A 20001-nucleotide genomic window follows, 5' to 3' on the forward strand; every position below is an offset into this window, starting at 1 on the left:
GGAAATTCTACTCCTCAAATAGATTCATGTGTTAAAGTATACTGTGTCATCATCAAACTCAAAATGATCAGATTTCAATTTTCCACCCTCAGATCCAGCTTAGTTTTCATTAATTTACTTTTAATTGGTAATTAAACAAAATATCTAGACACAAAAATGTGACTCAGTAGTGAAAGCAGTTATTAGTATGTTTAGATGCTAATTTTATTGCAAAAATCATCTAACTAAATCAAATTTAAATTTCATTTTTCATTAATAAAATGCTTTGCAGTAATTGAAAATGTTTTAAGTGACAGGGTTCAAAAAAAGCTTTTGTTAATGCCTCTGAAACTATAATTCAGTTGCTGTCCCTAAAATTAATCATTTCCAATACAGAAATAATTATCATTTTTCAGTTTAACAGATGACTATTATACAAGTATTGAAATGGTAGAAATAGTTCCCCAAGTTTTGTATATTCATTATATTTTCATGTAAGTTTTAGAAATAAGAATAGAAACAAGTTTGACCTGTTTTATTATTGAGAGATAGAGTGGAAAAAATAGATAACTTATAATTCTTCTCTGATAGCAGTAGATCATGACTATGAAAGAAAAAAAAAAGCAGTTGTTGATTAAACTGTTTTAAAGGCCCAGTTTCAATAAAGAGTATTGTCAACACAAAACCTTCAGTCATTTTTCCTTTCTTTGCAGTGACAAGATCAAGACAAATCGAACTTTCTAAAGAAATGGCTGCATTTGTCCTGTTCTATGAAGATTGTATCTTCTGCAAGTTGACCAGAGAGCGCTCCTTACCACCACATCTTGGGGGGGGTGGCACCCTAGCTGTTCCAGGGCTTGAACATATATTTTCACTGAACCAGCTGGAGGTTTTCCATGGACCCTGTCCTGTAGCTACTCCAGCTCTTCCACTAAAACAATAACCTGAGTGCTTTTCACGACACCTTGGTGTGGTTAGTTGTTTTGAGGGTGAGAAGGTTGATGAGAGCCTGGCACAGGGGAGTATGATGCCTTATATGGCTCCCCTGTCTTTCTGCCCTTCACTCTCATCGCTATAGAGTCCACTGCCTATATTCCCTACCCACAGGATCTTCCACTTTTGTCCTAAGCCCAGAGTGCTGTGGTGTTTTGTGTTTGCAGCTGGATTCTAGGCTCTTCTCAAACCACTGACTAGGACCCAGAGATACTAAGGAGTGAAGTCATCTGCTGGGACTTCATCAGTGGGAGATTCCTTTCCCAAAGCCTTGACCTTTCCTCTCTCATTCCACAACCGCCTACTCCCTGAGTGACTCAAATACTTCCTTCCCTCCCACAGTGTATTCTCTATCACCTTGTCAGGTGCTAGAACTTTCATGTTAGAAAGGAAACCCACCCATACATGCAATTGATTTTCTATTTAATTTGTACACTGCCATTCTGTTGATTAAAAGTGTTCCAAAAGTTGTCCTGGGACTTTCACTGAGCCTTTTGGTGGTTTCAGAGACTATTAATGAAATAATACCCGTGGTCTGCTTTACAAAAGGAAATTTAGTCTACTGGGGAATGGGATTTTAAATCCTGTGTAAAAACCCAACTAAACCAATGCTCTGTGCATTTAAATTCTTCTAAGGAAGGTGAGAGACTCCTTTGAGGCACTTAACAGTTGCAAAATAGTGTAATTCTTTCTGGAAATTTTTAAGAAGTTGGTACTTTTGGAGAGAGTTTTTGAAATATTGACCTTCACTATATATTACAATTTGAAATATAGTGTCATTCCTGTGATCTTTTTTTGAGACCATTTACTTCATTTTTCTTTTTTTTCCTCCTTTATTGTTTTTTCTTTGTTTTTTTAGTTGGGGACAAATGGAAGAGATGGAGATGAACTATTATGCGAATTTGTCACTTTGACAGTTTTTGAAGAGGAAGTTACTTGGGATCCACAGCTGGACTTTAGATCCTATACCAGGGGTGGGGAACCTGTGGCCTCAGGTTGGCCCTCTAGGCCCTTTGACTGAATCCAAACTTCACAAAACAATTTCATGAGGATGTGTGCCTGTTTCTTAATTATTTTTTGTGCTTTATTTCTTTCCATGAAACCTTATTTTCTTTGATGTCATTGTGCTGCCTGAGCTCAGACTTCCTCTCTGTATGTTGTTCTTTGTTCCTTCATCTTCTTATAGTGAATAATTATTGATGACGTAAGAGTTTATAGGACTGGGAATGGTTAGATCATGCCATTTCTTATAAAGGAAAGAATAACACAACTCCAGGAAAATGACAACTAACTCATGCCATCAGTGTTAGGTTTCAGCTGGCATCATGATTTTAGGGATAAGATTCTGTGGAAAAGTAGGCTGAGGTGCAAACCAGAGATGATAAAGACCCTGAATGTGTTATAAGAATTAGACAGTAAATATAGTATCTTCACTAGATTTTGCCTACAAGACCTTCCTTTTTCTTCACTAATAAGCATATTAATTTCCATTGCTAGATTACAGGTTGATAGGTTCACCAGGTAGTCCTGCCTCATTCTGTCAGTTGTGATGATAAGAAGTATATTGTGGGAACACAATGTGTTTAGCAGAGACAAAGGTCTTGTTTATCAAAGATCTTAAACAGAAGTCTTTTACCTAATTCTTTTTCAAGTTATTTTTTTTATTTTTAAAAGCTTGTTGGTTACCTTTTGGTCATTTTCTGCATAGGCTTATTCACATTTATGTGGCACTGAGTAATAGAATTTCCTTCTATTATTCTTTGTTTTTTTTATGTGGGGGGGTGGTGGTAAGACTTTATCTTTGCTATTGAAGTATACACAAAAATTGATTCAGAATGTCCCATTTACCACCAAAATTCTTCCAGCCTGGTAAGACTGGGTGAGATTTTCACAGGCTTTTTGCATCCTTACTTGTGTCATGCTATTGATGCCAGTAAGTGTGAGTGATAAAAGACAGTATTGCATTCTGCAGCCAACTTTTGGTTACTCATACAGATTGATGATCCCAAAGTAATTTATGTTAATCTTTGAAACTCAGAAAGACACGTCATGCCAGGATTTTATCTGGTCATTTAGTTTTCAGGTGTGCCTATTCTCTAATGATCAGATTTTCTTATGACATTCTTCCAACTGTCAGACATCCTTTGGGAAGAGCAATACCCCTTTTAGGTACTTCAGTTGTCAGTTCCAATTTTTTTTTCCATACTGGCAATAAGTTGGATGGACCAAGGCAATGTTAGTTCGACTTGGAAGACAGAGTTCCATTTCAGGGACAGGCATAAAAGAGTAATTCCCATGTATTCTTACTTGTTTCCTTCTGTCCCCTTCATGGTTCTCCACCAACATTTGGATAAATTATCTCTTGTTGATGAGGGCCCTGGATGCTGCCACAGTCAGGTGAAGAATTCCTATCTGCAGGAACTACGATGTAGAACTGTTATTTTAGGGGCATTACTCTATCAGGGCCCTTTTCAGTTAGAGGAGTAACAATATTATTATCATCTTACTTTTATTAAAAGTGCTTTCACCTACATTATCTCATTCAGTTTTCACATCTAAGGTATGCAAGAATGGTAACTTATCCCCATTTTGCAGCTGAAAACACAGAGGTCCCAAAGGGAATAATTGATTAGTCCAGGGCTACATTTGTTTTGAAATCCTCCACCAGGCCTCCATCTGGGTATTCTGATTAGCATTATCTTTGTGGAACACTTTCTGAGGATATCAGACTCCAGGTGTTACAACAGGATCAAAAGCTTCCAGATTTTATAAGACTGTCAGTGACAATTTTTGTTTCATTACAGTTCACATAGTAGAGAATCACAATTGCATTTACTTTGGTAGATTTTATGTAGGCATATCATTATACTCTTAGGCATTTATTAAGTTCCTACTATGTGCCAGGCAATGTTAGGCACCAGGGATTCAAAGCATATAATCTCTGAATTTGAAGAGCATACAAGACTTTATAGTCTATATGTTAGTGAAGAGAACAGAGACTGATATTTGTAGGAGGGAAATACATTAATAAATTAATAAACTTAGAGTTTCTGTTTGAAGTTGTGTTATGTCTTAAGTAATTATGTTTTCCTAAATTCTAAAATTAATGCATTTATTATTAACAAAGGGATAGTACATCAGCTTAACTTTTATTACCCACAATTGAATATTGGATTAGATTGTACGACCTTATTGTTTCTCTAGGATTACAGGAACTATTGCTACAGGTAAGGGTTTTCTCTTGGATACCTCTCTGTAGGATAAGACTTTCTTTTATAGGTGTCCAGTACAATGCCACAGTACCATAAATAGTAAATTCCTGTGCCATTGTTAATGAGAGCCACTACAGCTTGACAGGCTGCTCCATTTGTACCCAACAGTGGTCACAAGATATTGTTCATATGTTTGTTTGAGGAGTTTGAATTATTGGGTTATGGGAATCCTAAAAGTAGGAGTGGCCTAGTCCTACTTTCTACCTAAAGGACAAATCAGACTCTTCTCAGTTCTGATTGATTGTCATCCATCTAGCCCTTTCTCTCGTCAGACAGTGTTATAAATTATAGTGAGCCAGTTAATGCACTTAATAAAATTAGGCGAATAAAAAGGTACCCGCATAACTTGAAGATTGTCCTTGTGTGACAGATACCTTTCTTCCCACAGCATAACTACCGTGTTTCCCCGATAATAAGACCTATCCCGAAAATAAGCCCTCCCCTTACTGTGTAAGATTCCTCTAAAATAAGCCCTCCCCCGAAAATAAGCCCTCTTGAGATTGCTACTGTAGTGAAGGTGATCCGCTGCGCTACACGCTACATTATGGTACCCTCTGTATGCACCGTCCCCCCCCCCCACCGGAAACGCACGCCGCGCTCAGAGCTGCAGCAATGAGCGCGTCATCCTGTTCTTCCCCAGTGATTTGCTTATTGAATAAAGGTACTTTTTTTGTTCACATTTACCTGTTTATTAAAATTGCTGTCAATGTTCATTAAAATAAGCCCTCCCCTGAAAATAAGCCCTCTGGTGTTTTTTTGTCCAAAAAAATTAATAAGACAGTGTCTTATTATCGGGGAAACACGGTAGTTTTCTCTGAAAGGAAATAGTAGTCATTTGCAGGCTTTATCATTGTCTCTAGTCATTGTTTAGAAGTGAACCCAATAGATCATTAGGACATATAATAGCCAGGTGAGGGTTTATTAATTATTTCTACCATTCCTATTGCATAACCAATTTTGAACCACATTTTAAAATGGACTTTTTTTGCATTAAAATGCTAGTAGTTTAGCAAGGGAGTTTTTGTTGAAAATCTCTAACTGGAACATTTTTATTCTTTTATGTGTGTTTGTCTTGCAAGAGCCATACCCTGTAGTTCTTAGTTCCTTTCTTTATTGTTACATATTTTAATGGGTTGGAATTAGCATTAGTGTGGGCAGCTAGTTGGCACACTGGATAGAACACTGGTTTTAGAGTCAGGAAGATCCATCTTCCTGAGTTCAAATCTGGTCTCAGATACTAGCTGGATGACCCTGGGCAAGTCACTTAAACCTCGTTTGCCTCAGTTCCTTACCTATAAAATGAGTTGGAGAAGACAATGGCAAAGCACTCCAGTATCTTTGCCAAGAACACCCCGAATGGGGTCATGAAGAATCGGACAGGATTGAAATGACTCTTGAGCAACAAAGCATTGGTGCCCTTGTTTCTTTCAGCCTTGGTTCCCTGCTTTCACACACTTCTTTGTGTAAATGAAAGCAAATTGGAGAAATTGTTCACTTTAACCATCTCTCACCCCTCTTTTCCTGTCCTTCACTGCCTCCCACTCGGTGCCAAACATGGTATAGAATCTTTAAGAGTTGAAAAGGATTTTAGTAGAGGTCACCTGGTGTGACCTTACACAGCAAGTCCAATCTACCCAATCACTGTGTGCAAACTACTAAAACCACCTTGACAGTTATGGCTGCTAGATAGTCCAGTTTGGAGCTATTAGAAATATCTGCATTTTTCTTGAAACTGTTGAGTGACAGAAAGGCTCTTTGAGATGAAAGCATTAAAATAACCCAGCTTTGACTTTTGGGGTAGTCTGATTTGTTTCTCATATGTTAGAAGGTTTGAGATGCTAGATCAAAGAACAGTGAAATGAATGTGAAGTTAAATTAAAAAATATTTTCTCTGTTCTATAAATCCTTCAGTGACATTTGGATTAATCAAGCATAATTAAGTGTAGTTAAATTTTTGTCAGATACTGTGGTTCAAAATAATATTCATCTATGGAGAGGGTAATATATTCTGTAGAAATTTTATTAAGCACTTCAGTTAAGCAATACTGCAGAGAACAAAATCAACCTTAGGAAGGTTAATTACTTTAAAATCCCATAAAGTATAGGAGATTATCTTCCATGCCTAAATCATTTTAATTTTGAAAACTGGCTTAAGTTTTAAATTTACATAGCAAAGCATTTTGGATTGGTTTTTCTTGTTGCGTTTTCAAAAAAATGTAGAAAACAATTTTCATTCTTTAATGTTCTAATGTACAATTTTAAACCACATTTTGACATTCTCCCTAATTACATAATTTTTAATAAACTATGTTTCCTATAGTTTTTTTTTAAGTTATTAAGAGAAGAGCATAAAGCTTTGATCCAAGTGATTGGACTTTTTCCTCCACTGTCTCTCTGTCTCTGTTTCTTTCTGTCTCTCTGTCTGTCTGTCTGTCTCTCTCTCTCTCTGTCTCTGTCTCTCCAAAAAAGATAAGGAAAGCAAAAAGATTGTGTATTTATTTTATACATTGAGAAAAACAAAGTAGTGTGCATTTTCACTACTTTTTGTGGCTCAGGGAATAGCACCTAATTAGATGGCCTGTGGAAATCACAGGATGCTTTAGAATTTGTTCAGATTTGGTGGATGTTAGGATTTATGCCTAGAGTGGAAGTGCTGTAAATCTCAGGAACACCAGCTCACCCGGAAGACCTGACTTATGCTCTCCTCATTCATCGTTCTCTAGGCATTTTTAAAAATCATCACTATGACGTGTTACCTTTGTCCAAATAGCTAAATGTCTGAAGCAAAACTTGGTTTTTTATTGTGTCAATTGTTTGAAGTTTCTAATAGGAAAAAGGCATGAAATGCAATGATGTTTGAGTCACATTCTAATTTTTTTTCTTTTCACTGCAGTGAGGCATCAGTTTTCCATTGCTTTCTGGACCTATGTAAACTCTGTTAGGCCAATATACCACTATTTATAATAATACTTTATGCACTAATTCCTCTTCTTGGGGCCAAAAGGTGGGCCTGGTCTGACATTCTGTTCAAGTAAGGAACATACAGATCCCAAAGACAAAAACACATGCCAGCAACATTTCCTTAGCAATACATCTTAAAAGTAAATACACCCTAAAGGTACAAACTGCTGCTACAAAAGATTCATCTGTTCCATTCCTAGTGAATTGGTAAGCAAGTCTGTCACATGTTTCTATTTAGAGCTGCTCACAAATACACTTTTTTGTTTTAAATCAATTGAGATTTGAATTGAGTTGGAATTGAGTTCAACAACAAAATTTTTTTAATATTTAAAAATATTTTATCTTGCTCTTATTTTTTTAATGTTAAAACAAAACCTAGTTCTGGTCAACTTGTCTCAGGTGTTTGTGTTAGGCACATTAAAGGCAGCTTCAGCAGTAATTTATATAAAGTAAAAAGTAGAGAGTTTGCCCATGCACTGTTTTGTAAACCAAACAAGATGTGAACGTGAAAGGAAAAAGTGTATCTAGAATCTGTCATTGGTTTTGCTTATTACAAAGATAATCCTTTTTATGTAAATGTCGGATGTTATTATAAAACTGTATTTTGAAATATATACGCCTGTAGATCCACAAAGTTGAACGATAGGTTTTTTTTTTTGGTCCTTGAACATTTGTACACTGAATGCCAGCATTCAGACTAATGACCATTTAGAGTTAAGTCAAAGTAAAATAGCAATCTTCCATACTTCTGAGCTATCTAGTCAGGATGACAAAAGGACAAGGTAGGCCCAGTCACTAAGCAGTAACTTCTGTAGATGTCAGCATTGTGTGTGCATAGCTAAATAGTTCAGAAAATGAGACTGTTTGAACAAAGGGTTAAAATGGAATGAACTTCAACAAATGTCATGTGGTACCTTTTCCTTTAGAGAGATAGGGAAAGGTGCTAAAAATGGAGTTCTGATAGATATCTATCACATTAACCATTTGATCAATGAATTGTCAGGGTTTCTTGCTTTTTTGTAATTACCAGATTAAACCAGCTGACATTTCTCTAGTTTGACTTGGGGGGTATAGTTATGTGCCTGGGAGAGGTGATGCACATTTTATTGGAAAGGCATAACATACTGGATTTTGCAACAACATAAGACCCTCATTATTTAGAAATTGAAAATCTAGATACTGCCTTACACGATAACATTGATTTTAATTGGTCCATGTGACCAAGTTAGTCCAACATTATTGTTACTCTGTCATGGGACATACACTATGCTGCACTTTGTACTAAATGCTGCACTTTGATTTAAAACCAGATTTTTTTAAAAACCTGTCAATTCTGCAGACAGCTTGGCACATGTTTTGTGATTAAACGTTATTCATGAAACAATGCAAAACAACTGCCCAAGCATTCTAACTGACCCTAATCTTTTTCATCCTTAGCATTAAAATTATTGTTATATTTGTTGCTTATGGATTAAGTACATGCTTTCTGTTGGCTTTAAGTTATTTGTGTATATGAATTTGTTAATTGCAAAGATTTTTAATATAGGTCATGATACCTAAGAAATGCTTGAACCAAATAACAAAAGCCAAATCAATGTAAAGTATACAGTAGTGAAAGTTGTGTTCTGAGACAGGTTTTTAAATTTAATATTTTGCATGTTTTCATCAATACAATTGATTCCCCATAATCTAGAAGAAAATTAATGGCCAAGCTGGGGCATGCAGATGCATTGATAGGAAAGAGAAAAATTGTACATGAAATAAAATTTATTTACAGTATTTTAACCATATAGCTTTGCAAACTGGTATTCATTTTCTGAGTTTGTTAAAATAATAAAATGTTTCATGTGTCTAGTATGTACACAAGCACATTATGGCCTAATTAGATCATCCCTGCCTTCACAGTGTTTATAGAAGTTACTGTTAACCAACTGGTAATCTGCTTTAAGTGAATTTCTATTTTGAGTTAATTTGCTGCCTTTATTTTCCATATGAAAACATGTTTTGTTTATTGAAATTCGTAATTAGAAAAAAATATGGCATAGGTAAAAATGTTATCCATAAGTTGCTAAGCAGCCTGTGATGTCTATTGTAGCCAAACTATTCCTGAATCACGTGGAAAAATCTGTCTGATCAAATTAAGATAATAAAATGGTAGTTCTGATTCACTCTGCCAAGTGGTATGAGTGCATTGGCATTTTGTTCAACCCTGTGACTTATTCTGCTTTCTTCCCCACCCTAAATAATCTCTACATATGTTCATCTTATTTTTTCTGATGCAGGCTTTCTCATACCCTCTGCTGATAGAGCACCTCAAAGTTTTTTAACTGTTCAGAAAGGCTTAAATCCTTAGGTTTAGTTCCTTCTGTGGACTAAGAAGCCAGAGAAATTTAGTTTTCAGTTAACAGTATGATCCCTTGCTAGGGTGAGTGGTGTTAGAATTTTCATTCAACACAATACAAATTTATTAAGTATCTTCTACATGGAAGGCTCTGTGCTAGATACTGAGCTTTTGATTGTTTTGCTTCTTGAAAGAATTTTGGAAATACCATTAATTGCTTTCCCTTTCATGCCTGATACAATTGGTGTCTTGTCAGTCTTCATATAATGACCTGGTAATAATCTTTTATTTATCCTTTCCACATTTTGTCTGGAAGAAACCATACAAGGGGAAGAAACTTAAGTTTTTATGTCAGTGGGTGAGGTAAATCATTCACCTTATGTCTGTCATAAGAAAAGTTAGTTCTAGAAGTTTTGGTTCTGGCAAACAAAAACTAAAAGTTATCATGGCATATAGTTGAAAAAGAAGTAACTGGCCTCCGGGTAGGGCTGCCTCTGACACATATTAGATACGTGACCATGAGTGAGTAACTTACTTGCCCTCTCAGTGTATAGGCAACTCAAAAATTACATTTTAGGCAAGTTGCTATTCTGCATTAATGGAAGGAATTCCCACAGCAGTTATTTCTTAGATAATCAATGAAATCGTAGACCAGTTCCAAAAAAAAAAAAGAAAACAACACCCTAGAATTAAGTGATTTTCATATAATTATTTCAGATGATTATTAAATTTTATTTCTAAATAAGATGTGATAGGCTGGAGAAAACTGTTGTAGAAATCAAAGCAGATAGCTCTTAAGATTTTTTTTTCCATTTATACAATAAGCAGTTTTCTTTCTTTTTTGAGGATTCCTAGAATCAAGTGCTTTCCTGTTATTGGTGTGTCTAGATACAATTCCAAACCTCAAAATTATGACAAAACTGGGGTTTCTTATGTAATGATACAATTGGGATTTTAACCCAAACCTCAAAATTTTATTACTGCAGCAAATTGAGATGCATGTTTTTACCATAAAATAACCACTGAATTAATGAAGTATCACTATTGGGAGACCTAGTCATGCTGTTTCTCCAACAGCCTCCTGTATAGAAAGGGATTTTGAGATGTTCCCTCTTGCAATATAAGTGTTACACTGATTAAGGAACTCTGCTTTTCATTAGGATGCATTTTCAAACATCATAGAAATTAATGTTGAATTCCCTGGGTGTTTGTAACCTAGAGTTGAATGAAGTTTGTTCTTCATCTTTGTGACAGGATATTCAAGTTCCATTTTCTTTAGATCCAGAGGTGGGGCGGGGGGAGAGGGGAGGGATGCTTAATAAGAGAAAAGGTAGTCTAAGAAGAATTGTACCTATTTTGAGGGTACAAACTTATAAAATGAACTTGTTTCTATGACTTGCATTCCACCCACACCTTTAAGTGTACCACCCTGGGTAGAAATAGCAAGGAAGAGTAGTATTCCATCAGCTGGAAATTCCTATAGCTACTATAGCACTACTATACAATAATATTCTCGGTGTCATTGAGAGCAGCTAAGTGACTCAGTGGGTAGAGTGCCATGCTTGGAGTCAGAAAGACTTCTGAGTTCAAATCAGCATAATAGTTGTGACACCCTGGGCAAGTCACAACCCTGTTTGCCTCAGTTTCCTCATATGTAAGATGAGCTGGAGAAGGTAATGATAAACCACAATGATAAATGATAAAGTGTCTTAGCAACAAATCCCAAGTGGGATCTTGAGTTGAACACTCAACTGAAATGCCTGAACAGCATTGAGTTATTTTAAAATTCTGAAGTGCTTTCTGAATTATTGAAGAAAAATGAAATTTCAGTGGAGTTTGGGCTATAGTCATCAAATGTAATGGTAATATTTTCCTTGCTATTGGGCTCCTTCCCATCTATTGATAAATATATTGAGTCTTTCCATTCTTGTAAATGCCTTACTTGGACTTTTACCCCATGTAGCTACTGTTCTATCTCTACTTTCATGGTCAAACTTAAAAAAAAAAAAAACTATACTCAGTGTCTCAATTTCCATACCACTCCATATTTGCATAATTAGCATTAATGCTGTTTCCACAGTAATTAGCCAATATCTTATAATCTACTTATCCCAGCAGTCTTGGACAAGATGACCCCTTAGATTAATCCTAGGTCAGTGTGAAACATTACTATATTAGTTCCACCACCCACAGGCAACCCACCCAAACCGTGATTTGCCTGAGGTTAGGCTATACTCCAACTCATGCACTAGGCTTGTGTATTTGGTTTTGACCCAAACCTGAGCAAAGCTTCATAAAGGGCCCTTTTGGAAGGGTACCATTAACCAGAGCAGATGTTTCATGGCATTCTTTAATTGTAGACTCACTAAAGGATCTAGATGGGAGTGGAGGAAGGTCTATGCACAATAAGCTTGAGTCCCAACTACTTTCCCTCCTCACACCCTTCACCAGCACCAAAGAAATCCATGATTCTAAGACCAACGTCTAAAATGTTACCAGGTTTTAAAATGTCAGAAACACATTGTCTACAGCAGTGTAGTATGTAAACTTAAAATCACAAGTGTTTAAATCTTTTGTAACTAAAGTCATATAGAAACTTTAGGCAAATTGCTTTACATTTCTGGGTATTAGCATATTGCAATTAAGAAACAGGAGATGTGTTCTGAGAATAATTGCTGACTAGCTTTAGGACCCTAAGTCATTTAATCTCTCTGAGACTCAGTTATAGGACCTAAGGAATGAGTTGGGTAGACTAGATATGTCTGTAGCTAGTTTGCAAGCTTCTTGGGAGCATAGACTATATCTTATTTACCTTTATGATTTCCACCAGCATCTAGTGCCCTGCATTATATATGCAGACATTCAATAAAGTTTTTTTAGTGAATAAATAACTCATTTTTATAAGTATATGCTAACCAGTTTTTTAATACCCAATTTATTAGTAATCCTTAACATCAAATCAGTTCATTTCATTATTTCTTCCCATCTCCCCACCCTGTGGCTTCTCCAAAGTTCTCTCCTCACTACCATTGTGCCACACTTCGACTCATATACATGTATTACATTCCTCCCCCATCCTCCCAAGAGCAACCAAGTTACTGAACGGCATAAAGAACTGTCTAACCCATTATCTCTTCTTTCTCTTTTGGAGAATCTGGTATGTGCCCTAGGTTGCTCCCTTTCACCACTAATTCAGCTAATTCACAGGACACGCTTTTTCAGATGATAAAATTAATGCCCAGAAAGGTTAAATAAATCTGCTTAAGGTCACATAGGTAAGTAATGGAGTCAGGATTCAAATACAGGTTATGTGCCTTCAAAGCTCCTGTGCCCTTCCCACTACACCACATTGCTCTCTCCAGCCAATGTGCTTTCAACATGTATATGAACATCTTTAATTCCCTGCCTCCTGTTCCTGCTCTCCCCTCTTTCCTTTTCGTCATTCCATTTGGCAGCTCCAAAATTATCTTAAACTTGGCTAATAAAGATAAACAGTGATAATGCTACACCTTTTTTTTTTTTTTTAAGAAAAAGAGAAACAATTAGCTTTGGTGTGAAATCCAAAGTAATAATTAGTGCCATTAACTTCTAAAGCCTCATAAAAGGGCCAGAATTCCCCTTCAGAATTAAGAATCTCTTTTCTTCCTCCTCCTCCTGTCCTTAACTAGTTAACTGTGATTTTCTTCATTCCTTCATGATGGGGATTGGCAGGGTAGGGCTTTATAATTGTAGTTTCTATTTTGTTTAATAACTAGCATTGCAAGTGTTTTCTAATTGTACCTAAACGGTCTTTAAAGAGTGACTGGAATTGACCAAATGCATGCAGAAGAAACCCATGCGGGGACTGCACAACTCTCAGGGAAAGATAAATTAAGATGCCTCAAAATGGTGGAAAGGGGGTGGGGGTGGATTTCAAAAGAATGCAAGAGATCATAGATTAGTCTTTTTGTTTGTTTGTTTTTTGGAGGGGGGAAGTTCTGGGCAACTGGGGCTATGTGACTTGCCTAAGGTCATGCGGCTGGTAAGTGTTAAGTGTCTAAGGCTAGATTGAACTCACATCCTCCTGACTCCAGGGCTTGTGCTCTATTCACTGTGCCACCTAGCCACCCCATGGATTATTCTTATACAGATTTTTTTTTAAGTTTTTAAAACAACAGAAGACATTAGCAACTACTAACTCACCTGACTACTTTCTCTTCTCTATAAAAAAGAGGCATTATGTGACACTATAGAGGTTGCCAAACTTTTTCAGTCTCTATAACCCTTGACTTTCAATAAACCTTCCTATACCCCCTATTCAATATGAAAGAAAACAAATTCTGGAGTTTCCCATAATATACACATAAGAAAAATTAATTTTTAATAAAATCAGTACATAAAATTTTTAATATCATGAACTTGCTAAATGTCAAATTAATGAGATCTTTGAATCTGTTTCTTGTCAATCAACAGTTTTGTTATTGGTATAATTTTTTTTTAAAGCAATACTGGTATCCTATGGTCTGTTTTCTGCTTGTCTCTTTGTAAGAATCCTGATATACAAAGATAAGTTGTTAAAAATGGAATTAAAACTTTGTGATCGTGTTTAGTAAGAAGAGCATATGCCACTCCAGGGAAGACCCAAAATTATGTAACTTTAAGTTTCAAGTGACCTTTGAAATCATTAAATCCAATACCCTTACTTTACAGATGAGAAAACTGAAGTCTAGAGAAGTTAAGTCATTTGCCCATGGTCACTCAACTAGCAAGTATTGGTGGCAGGATTCAACCCCAGGTCTTCCTGAGCTCCAAATTCAAATCTATTCACTCCACAATGCTGCCTCTCTCTTAAAGTAAGTTATCTCCAAATCACAGTGTAAAATAGTTTTTTTTTTTTTCTGGGAAGACTTTTCTTAAATGAGATCCTACCCATGACTTTTGTATAAGGTTTAATCTTGTTGGTACTTCCCTGGTCTCTATATTCACAAGTTCATTTTACTTATAATGTCTATAGCTTTTGCCTATTGACTTTACTTTGTTTAATGTGATATACTCTTTTATGATAAATATGCTATAAAATCATTTTCTTAAAAGTTCTCCGTTCTATTTATGGCACTGTCAGTATGATTGCTACTTAGAATGATATGACATGTCATCTTTAATATATATACCTTACTTTGCCAACCATATGTTGCTTCAAACTTGCTGTCCTCTCCTCATGGAATCTTGATATAGTTCAAGTTGAAGATTGATCTTAAAGATTTAATAGAGCAAACAAGAAGGTAAGCAAACACATGCTCTATGATAGCATTTAATTGGAGTCATAGCGATTCCTTAACACGTAATTTAAACATTATTGTGGGGTAAATTAATTTGTAGATCTCAGAAAATTAAATGATCTTGCCCTCCTGTGCTCTTCTTTGTGAGAAAAATCTAGTCAAGGTAATACTAGACTGATTATTCCCTGGCATCTTGTCCAAACAGAATTTTTAGTTCTCAGACACAGAAGTGTTAGTATTTTCCACAAAAGTGATGGATCTGGAAGCTTTTGACAGATTCTTAAGATCATTTTTTGTAAGTCTATGAGAGTAAATGGTTTAATGTAAAAGTGTAATTATTCCTAATATTAGATATAATTATTGTCACCTTAGCAAAATAATTTGAACAGCACTTACTGTATAAGAACTACTCTTGTCTTCTTAGAACTGAAAGCTAATAGTTTGTAAAGGTGAATTGGTGGCTTATAAGGGCAAATAAATGCTTTAGTATTCATGGGTGATGGAGGCCAATTAGCCATGCTATAATCATTGAATCAGAGATGGATAAGACCTTGAGATGTCATTTGATCCATCCCCTTGCCTACAAATAATACTCCTCCTAAATGATCCTCAAAATGAGAGGGTTGGACTCTCTCTGGTGCCTTTCAGCTTTAACATTGTATGATTGTGTTAAATTCTGTATGTGGATAGTAAAGGTCCTCAAGGAAAGAGTATGCAAACTTGCCCTGGAATTGTCACCCTATCTTTAGGTTTTTGTCTTTTACCTGGGAAAGGCATGGCATTATTTATAGGCTCCCTATATTTCTTTGTAGACACAATGAAGAGATGTGGGATGGACGAAAATACAGTTATGTAGGTTCCAAATTGGTTGTCTGGTTGACCAGTCCCAAAAGGTGATGATTAATGGATTAAAATCTGATCAACAGGACTTTAAAAGAAAATGTAGGATTAAGAGAGAAACTGTGTAGATAAGCTGTCTAGCGAGATAACCGCAGAGAGTTTCAAAGTATCAGCATAGTTCTTATCATTTATAAGACAATATTCCAAAAGATTGTTGGAGGCTTTTGCAGATGCATTTTCGTGACTTACAGATTTCCACAGAAGAAACAAGCCAAGCAATGATGTATTTAAAAAAAATAGGCTTCATTTAACTTAATAAAAAGGAAGACATTTAATTTGAGTAAGAGAAAGTGAAAGAAGGTGAACCAGGAAAAATAGGACAAGAATACCTTAGGATTACTTCACCTGAAGAAACAAAAGTATAGGCAGATGTCTGGAGGGGGCAAGAGACACATGGTCCACACCTTGGGTGCAACAATCTTTAGGCCTGGCAGGAGGAAGGAGATTTATGATCCAAGTGAGAGGTAACCCTCTGTCCCGGAACTTAGGCTATGGGATGCTTTCATTTACTCCTCTAGTTCTTAATATGGAGCCCTTGGGCTGACTCATGCAATGGGAGAGCACAGAGATGTGGAGCAAGATGAAGGTTTATATAGGAAAAGTTAGAATTTCATTCAGCTACATTTGATTGATTTCTCTCCTCTGATATAGGCAGAAGGACACTCAAGTAGATTTCATAGGAGATAACTATTCAGTTGTTATCAGTCTTGTACAACTCTTCATGACCCCATTTGATATTTTCTTGGCAAAGATATTGGAGTGGTTTGCCATTTCCTTCTCCACCTCATTTTATGGATGAGGAAACTGAGGCAAACAGGGTTAAATGGCTTGTCCAGTGTCACACAATTAGTGTCTGAGGCCAGATTTGAACTCAGGTCTTCCTGCTCTATCCACTGCACCACCTAGCTGCCCCAAATATGGACTTCTTCAACAAGGAAGATACTAGATAACAGAGACAGAGACAAGGACAGAAAGGGAGAGAGACAGAGAGAGAGAGAATTTATTAAATGCTTGCTTTGTTCCAAGAACTATGCTAAGCACTGGAGATACAGATACAAGCAAACAAACTAATTCTTGCCCTTGAAGAGCTTATATTCTAATGGAGTTAGAAAGCACATAAAGGGGATTTCAAAAGCGAAGGAAGGAAGGAAAACAAGAAGCAAGGCTGTAATGGAGGTAAAAATGAGCAGGGTGAAGAGAACATAAACAAGGAGGATAGAGGTATTGACCCATAACAGAAATTTTCTGATGTCTCTAATTGTGCAGTTCTTTACTACCCTTTGCATTCGCCATGATCATTTCTCCCTGTTTATCATGAAATCTGAGTCCAAGCCCTCTCATTTTTCTGAATGGTAGTTGTCCCCAGGAACTCTGGTTTCCCCTTTCTTGAGGTATGATGAGTGGTCTTTCTAAGTACCAAACCCCTATGAGTTATATGCATTGTAAAGTCTCCACTTCCCACAATAGAAGGTCTATTTCCATCCCCACCCCCACTCCCATGGGAATTAGCCAGCATTCTGCCTGGGAATCCCTCTTCCTACTAAAATGAGATTTTTATTTTTCTTTCCTCCTTTTTCAATTCTTTCCATCCCCATCCATTTTCCCGTATGCCCCCTTCTTCCTGAAAAAAACTACAGGAATTATTTTCCCTTCATTATTAATCATTTAGTTGAGTAGAACAGATCATACATTCCCCTTATTCTTCCTTCCCTTTCCCCTTTTATATGCAATTTAGTTCCACAAAAGATACTGATCTACCCATAGGCGATTTATTGCTAGGTCTAGTCCCTGATGTTTCAGGTCTTTTCCTCTACCTTTACACCTATTAGACTCCAACTGTCTCTTTGTGTACATTAGAAAGAAATTGGGAAACAGATCATAAACCTCAAATGGAGACATGGTTTGATAGTGACAAGGGACTTTAGCTGTTTGAAATTTTGCTGAAGTTGTCTATGATAAAAAGTAGCTGGTAAATTATTTTTAAAATTTTTTTTCAAAGTAATATTTTATTTTTCCTCCAATTATATGTAAAATAAATTCTTTGTTCACCTTAATGGTACCATCTTATTTTAAAAGAGTGACACAGTGAGGGGAAGTGCTATTCTCAACCTGCTTGAGACAAATCAGGAGGATGATCTTCAACCTGGGAAGGGTAAAATAGTTTAAAAGAGAAAAGAAACCCAAGGTAAGTGAAAAAGCTTATAAGAAAATACTTTATTGCCTTCAATGAAGGCATTCATTGGGCTAGGTAAAACTATATTCCAAGAGTGAAAGGGTACACAAGTAATTGCTTAGACATTGTCAGATATTTTTTAAATTGTGGATAATGGAAGAGGTAATACAAGACTGGAGAAGGAAAAGGTCTTGATTTTCAACACAAAAGAAACTAATAGAATCAGTAAATTATAGGCCAATCAGCTTGGCTTTTATTTCTGGAAAAATTCTAGAAAGGATCTTTTTTTTTGGAAGGCAATTGGGGTTAAGTGACTTGCCCAAGGTCACACGGCTAGGGTATGTGTGTGTATGTGTGTGTGTGTGTGTGTGTGTGTGTGTGTGTGTGTGTGTGAAGTGTCTGAGGTCGGATTTGAACTCAGGTCCTCCTGACTCCAGGGCCAGTGCTCTATTCACTATGCCACCTAGCCACCCCTGGAAAGGATCTTTAAATATATGAGTGATGGATATCTAGAAAAAGCCATGATTACCAAGGGACAGCATGACTTTCTCAAGAAGAAATTATGTGAGACAAACTTTTTCCTTTTCTGACAAGGTTGCTGAACTGGCATACCAGTGAAACACTGTAGTTTATGTCGATTTTTGCAAAGAATTTGGTAAAGCATCCCATACTCTTCTTGTGAGACAGATGGAAAGAGAGGTAGACTAGACAATGCTATAATTGGATCTAGAAGTTGTTAAATTGTTAGACTCAAAGAATTATTCTTAATGGATCAATGCCATTTTGGAAGGAGGTCTTCAGGGCAGCACCAGAGACCTTCACCATTTACCATTTTGATTGATGATTTAGATAAAGGTACAGATGGTACGCTCACCAAATTTCCAAGTCATACAAAACTGAGAGGTAGCTACCACACTGGATGACAGAGCCAGGATTGAAAAATGTCATGACAGGTTAAGAACATCAAACTAAATCTAATAAGATAGAATTTAGTATGGATAAATAGAAGGTCTTAAACATACGTTCCAAATATCAACTTGACAAGTTTAGGATAGAGGAGGCACAGTATGACAGAAGTTTGTCAAAAACATCTGGTGGGCAGGTTATTTGCAAGCTCATTAGCAGTGTCACGGGGTGGCCAAAAAAGCCAATTCTATTGTTCGCCACATTGAGAGTGATAACTTGCAGAAACAAAATGAAAGGTGTCTCTGACCTGTTCAGACTTCATTGTGTTCAGTTCTGGACCATACCATACAAGCTGTACGTTGACAACCTTGAGTGTATACAGGGGAAGACAACCAGAGTCATCAAGAGCCTTGAGAACATGTCATCTGAGGATTTATTGAAGGAACTAGGCATGAAGAGAAAATAAATTTCAAGGGGGACGTTATAGCAGTGTCCAAGTATTTAAAGGACTATAATGTGGAAAAGGGATTTATATTTGTTCTTTTTTGCAGCCACAGAGCAGAGCTTGGAGTAGTGGGTAGAAGTTGCAAAAAGGTAAATTTAGACTTAATGTCAGGAAAAGCTTCCTGACAGTTATTGAAGAAGTGGAAAGGGCTGTCACGGGAGATAATGGGTTCTATAGCACTAAAAGACTTTTTTTTTTTTAATTGTAATTTTTTTCAACCAAAAAGGGAGAGATGATTTGTTATATAAACGTTATGCTCTGCAACAAATAAAACACTGGGTCTACATTATCAAGAGGGTTTATAGCACATAATTTCATTTTAGGCAGAAAGATCTTGTATTAAAAGATGGAATGTCCTGAATCAGGGAGGATTCAAATGGTAGTTAGCATCCTAGATAAGATCACCAGGGCATGAATTATGGATCAGACATTTTGTATCTCTTCTGGCTTCTGTGGTCAGCACAGTCAGGCTACTTGGAACTCTCCCTAATCTTTTTCCTCTTGTGCTCCAATTTGTACAAGTTCTCCTTTCCACTTGATAGCAGAGTGAAAATCACAAGGATGACACTAAGACCTAGCAATAATTAATTTATTATAATTTATCAGAATAATAAATAAATCACTAATTATATGAATACACAATAAATTATAATGTAACATAACCAATGTCTTACATTTCATTTTAGCATCCTTTTCTATTTTTGAAAACAGTT

At 36.3% G+C, this 20001-nt stretch overlaps 1 protein-coding gene across 3 annotated transcripts in view; it reads left to right on the forward strand.

The window, feature by feature from the left end:
* Positions 1 to 9412, forward strand: part of PDK3 (pyruvate dehydrogenase kinase 3) — a 109950-nt gene extending 100538 nt beyond the window's left edge. For all 3 annotated transcript variants that reach the window (XM_069065643.1, XM_069065642.1, XM_069065644.1), the window contains exon 12: positions 693 to 9412. In XM_069065643.1, the coding sequence (XP_068921744.1) occupies positions 693 to 723 (31 nt within the window). In that variant the 3' untranslated portion in view covers positions 724 to 9412. The remainder of the gene's footprint in view (positions 1 to 692) is intronic.
* The last annotated feature ends 10589 nt before the right edge of the window (positions 9413 to 20001 follow it).

This window comes from Petaurus breviceps, unplaced genomic scaffold (genome assembly GCF_028583685.1).
Source record: "Petaurus breviceps papuanus isolate PSGF00001 unplaced genomic scaffold, PetGlider_PUasm1.0 90696, whole genome shotgun sequence".
Lineage (NCBI taxonomy): Eukaryota > Metazoa > Chordata > Mammalia > Diprotodontia > Petauridae > Petaurus > Petaurus breviceps.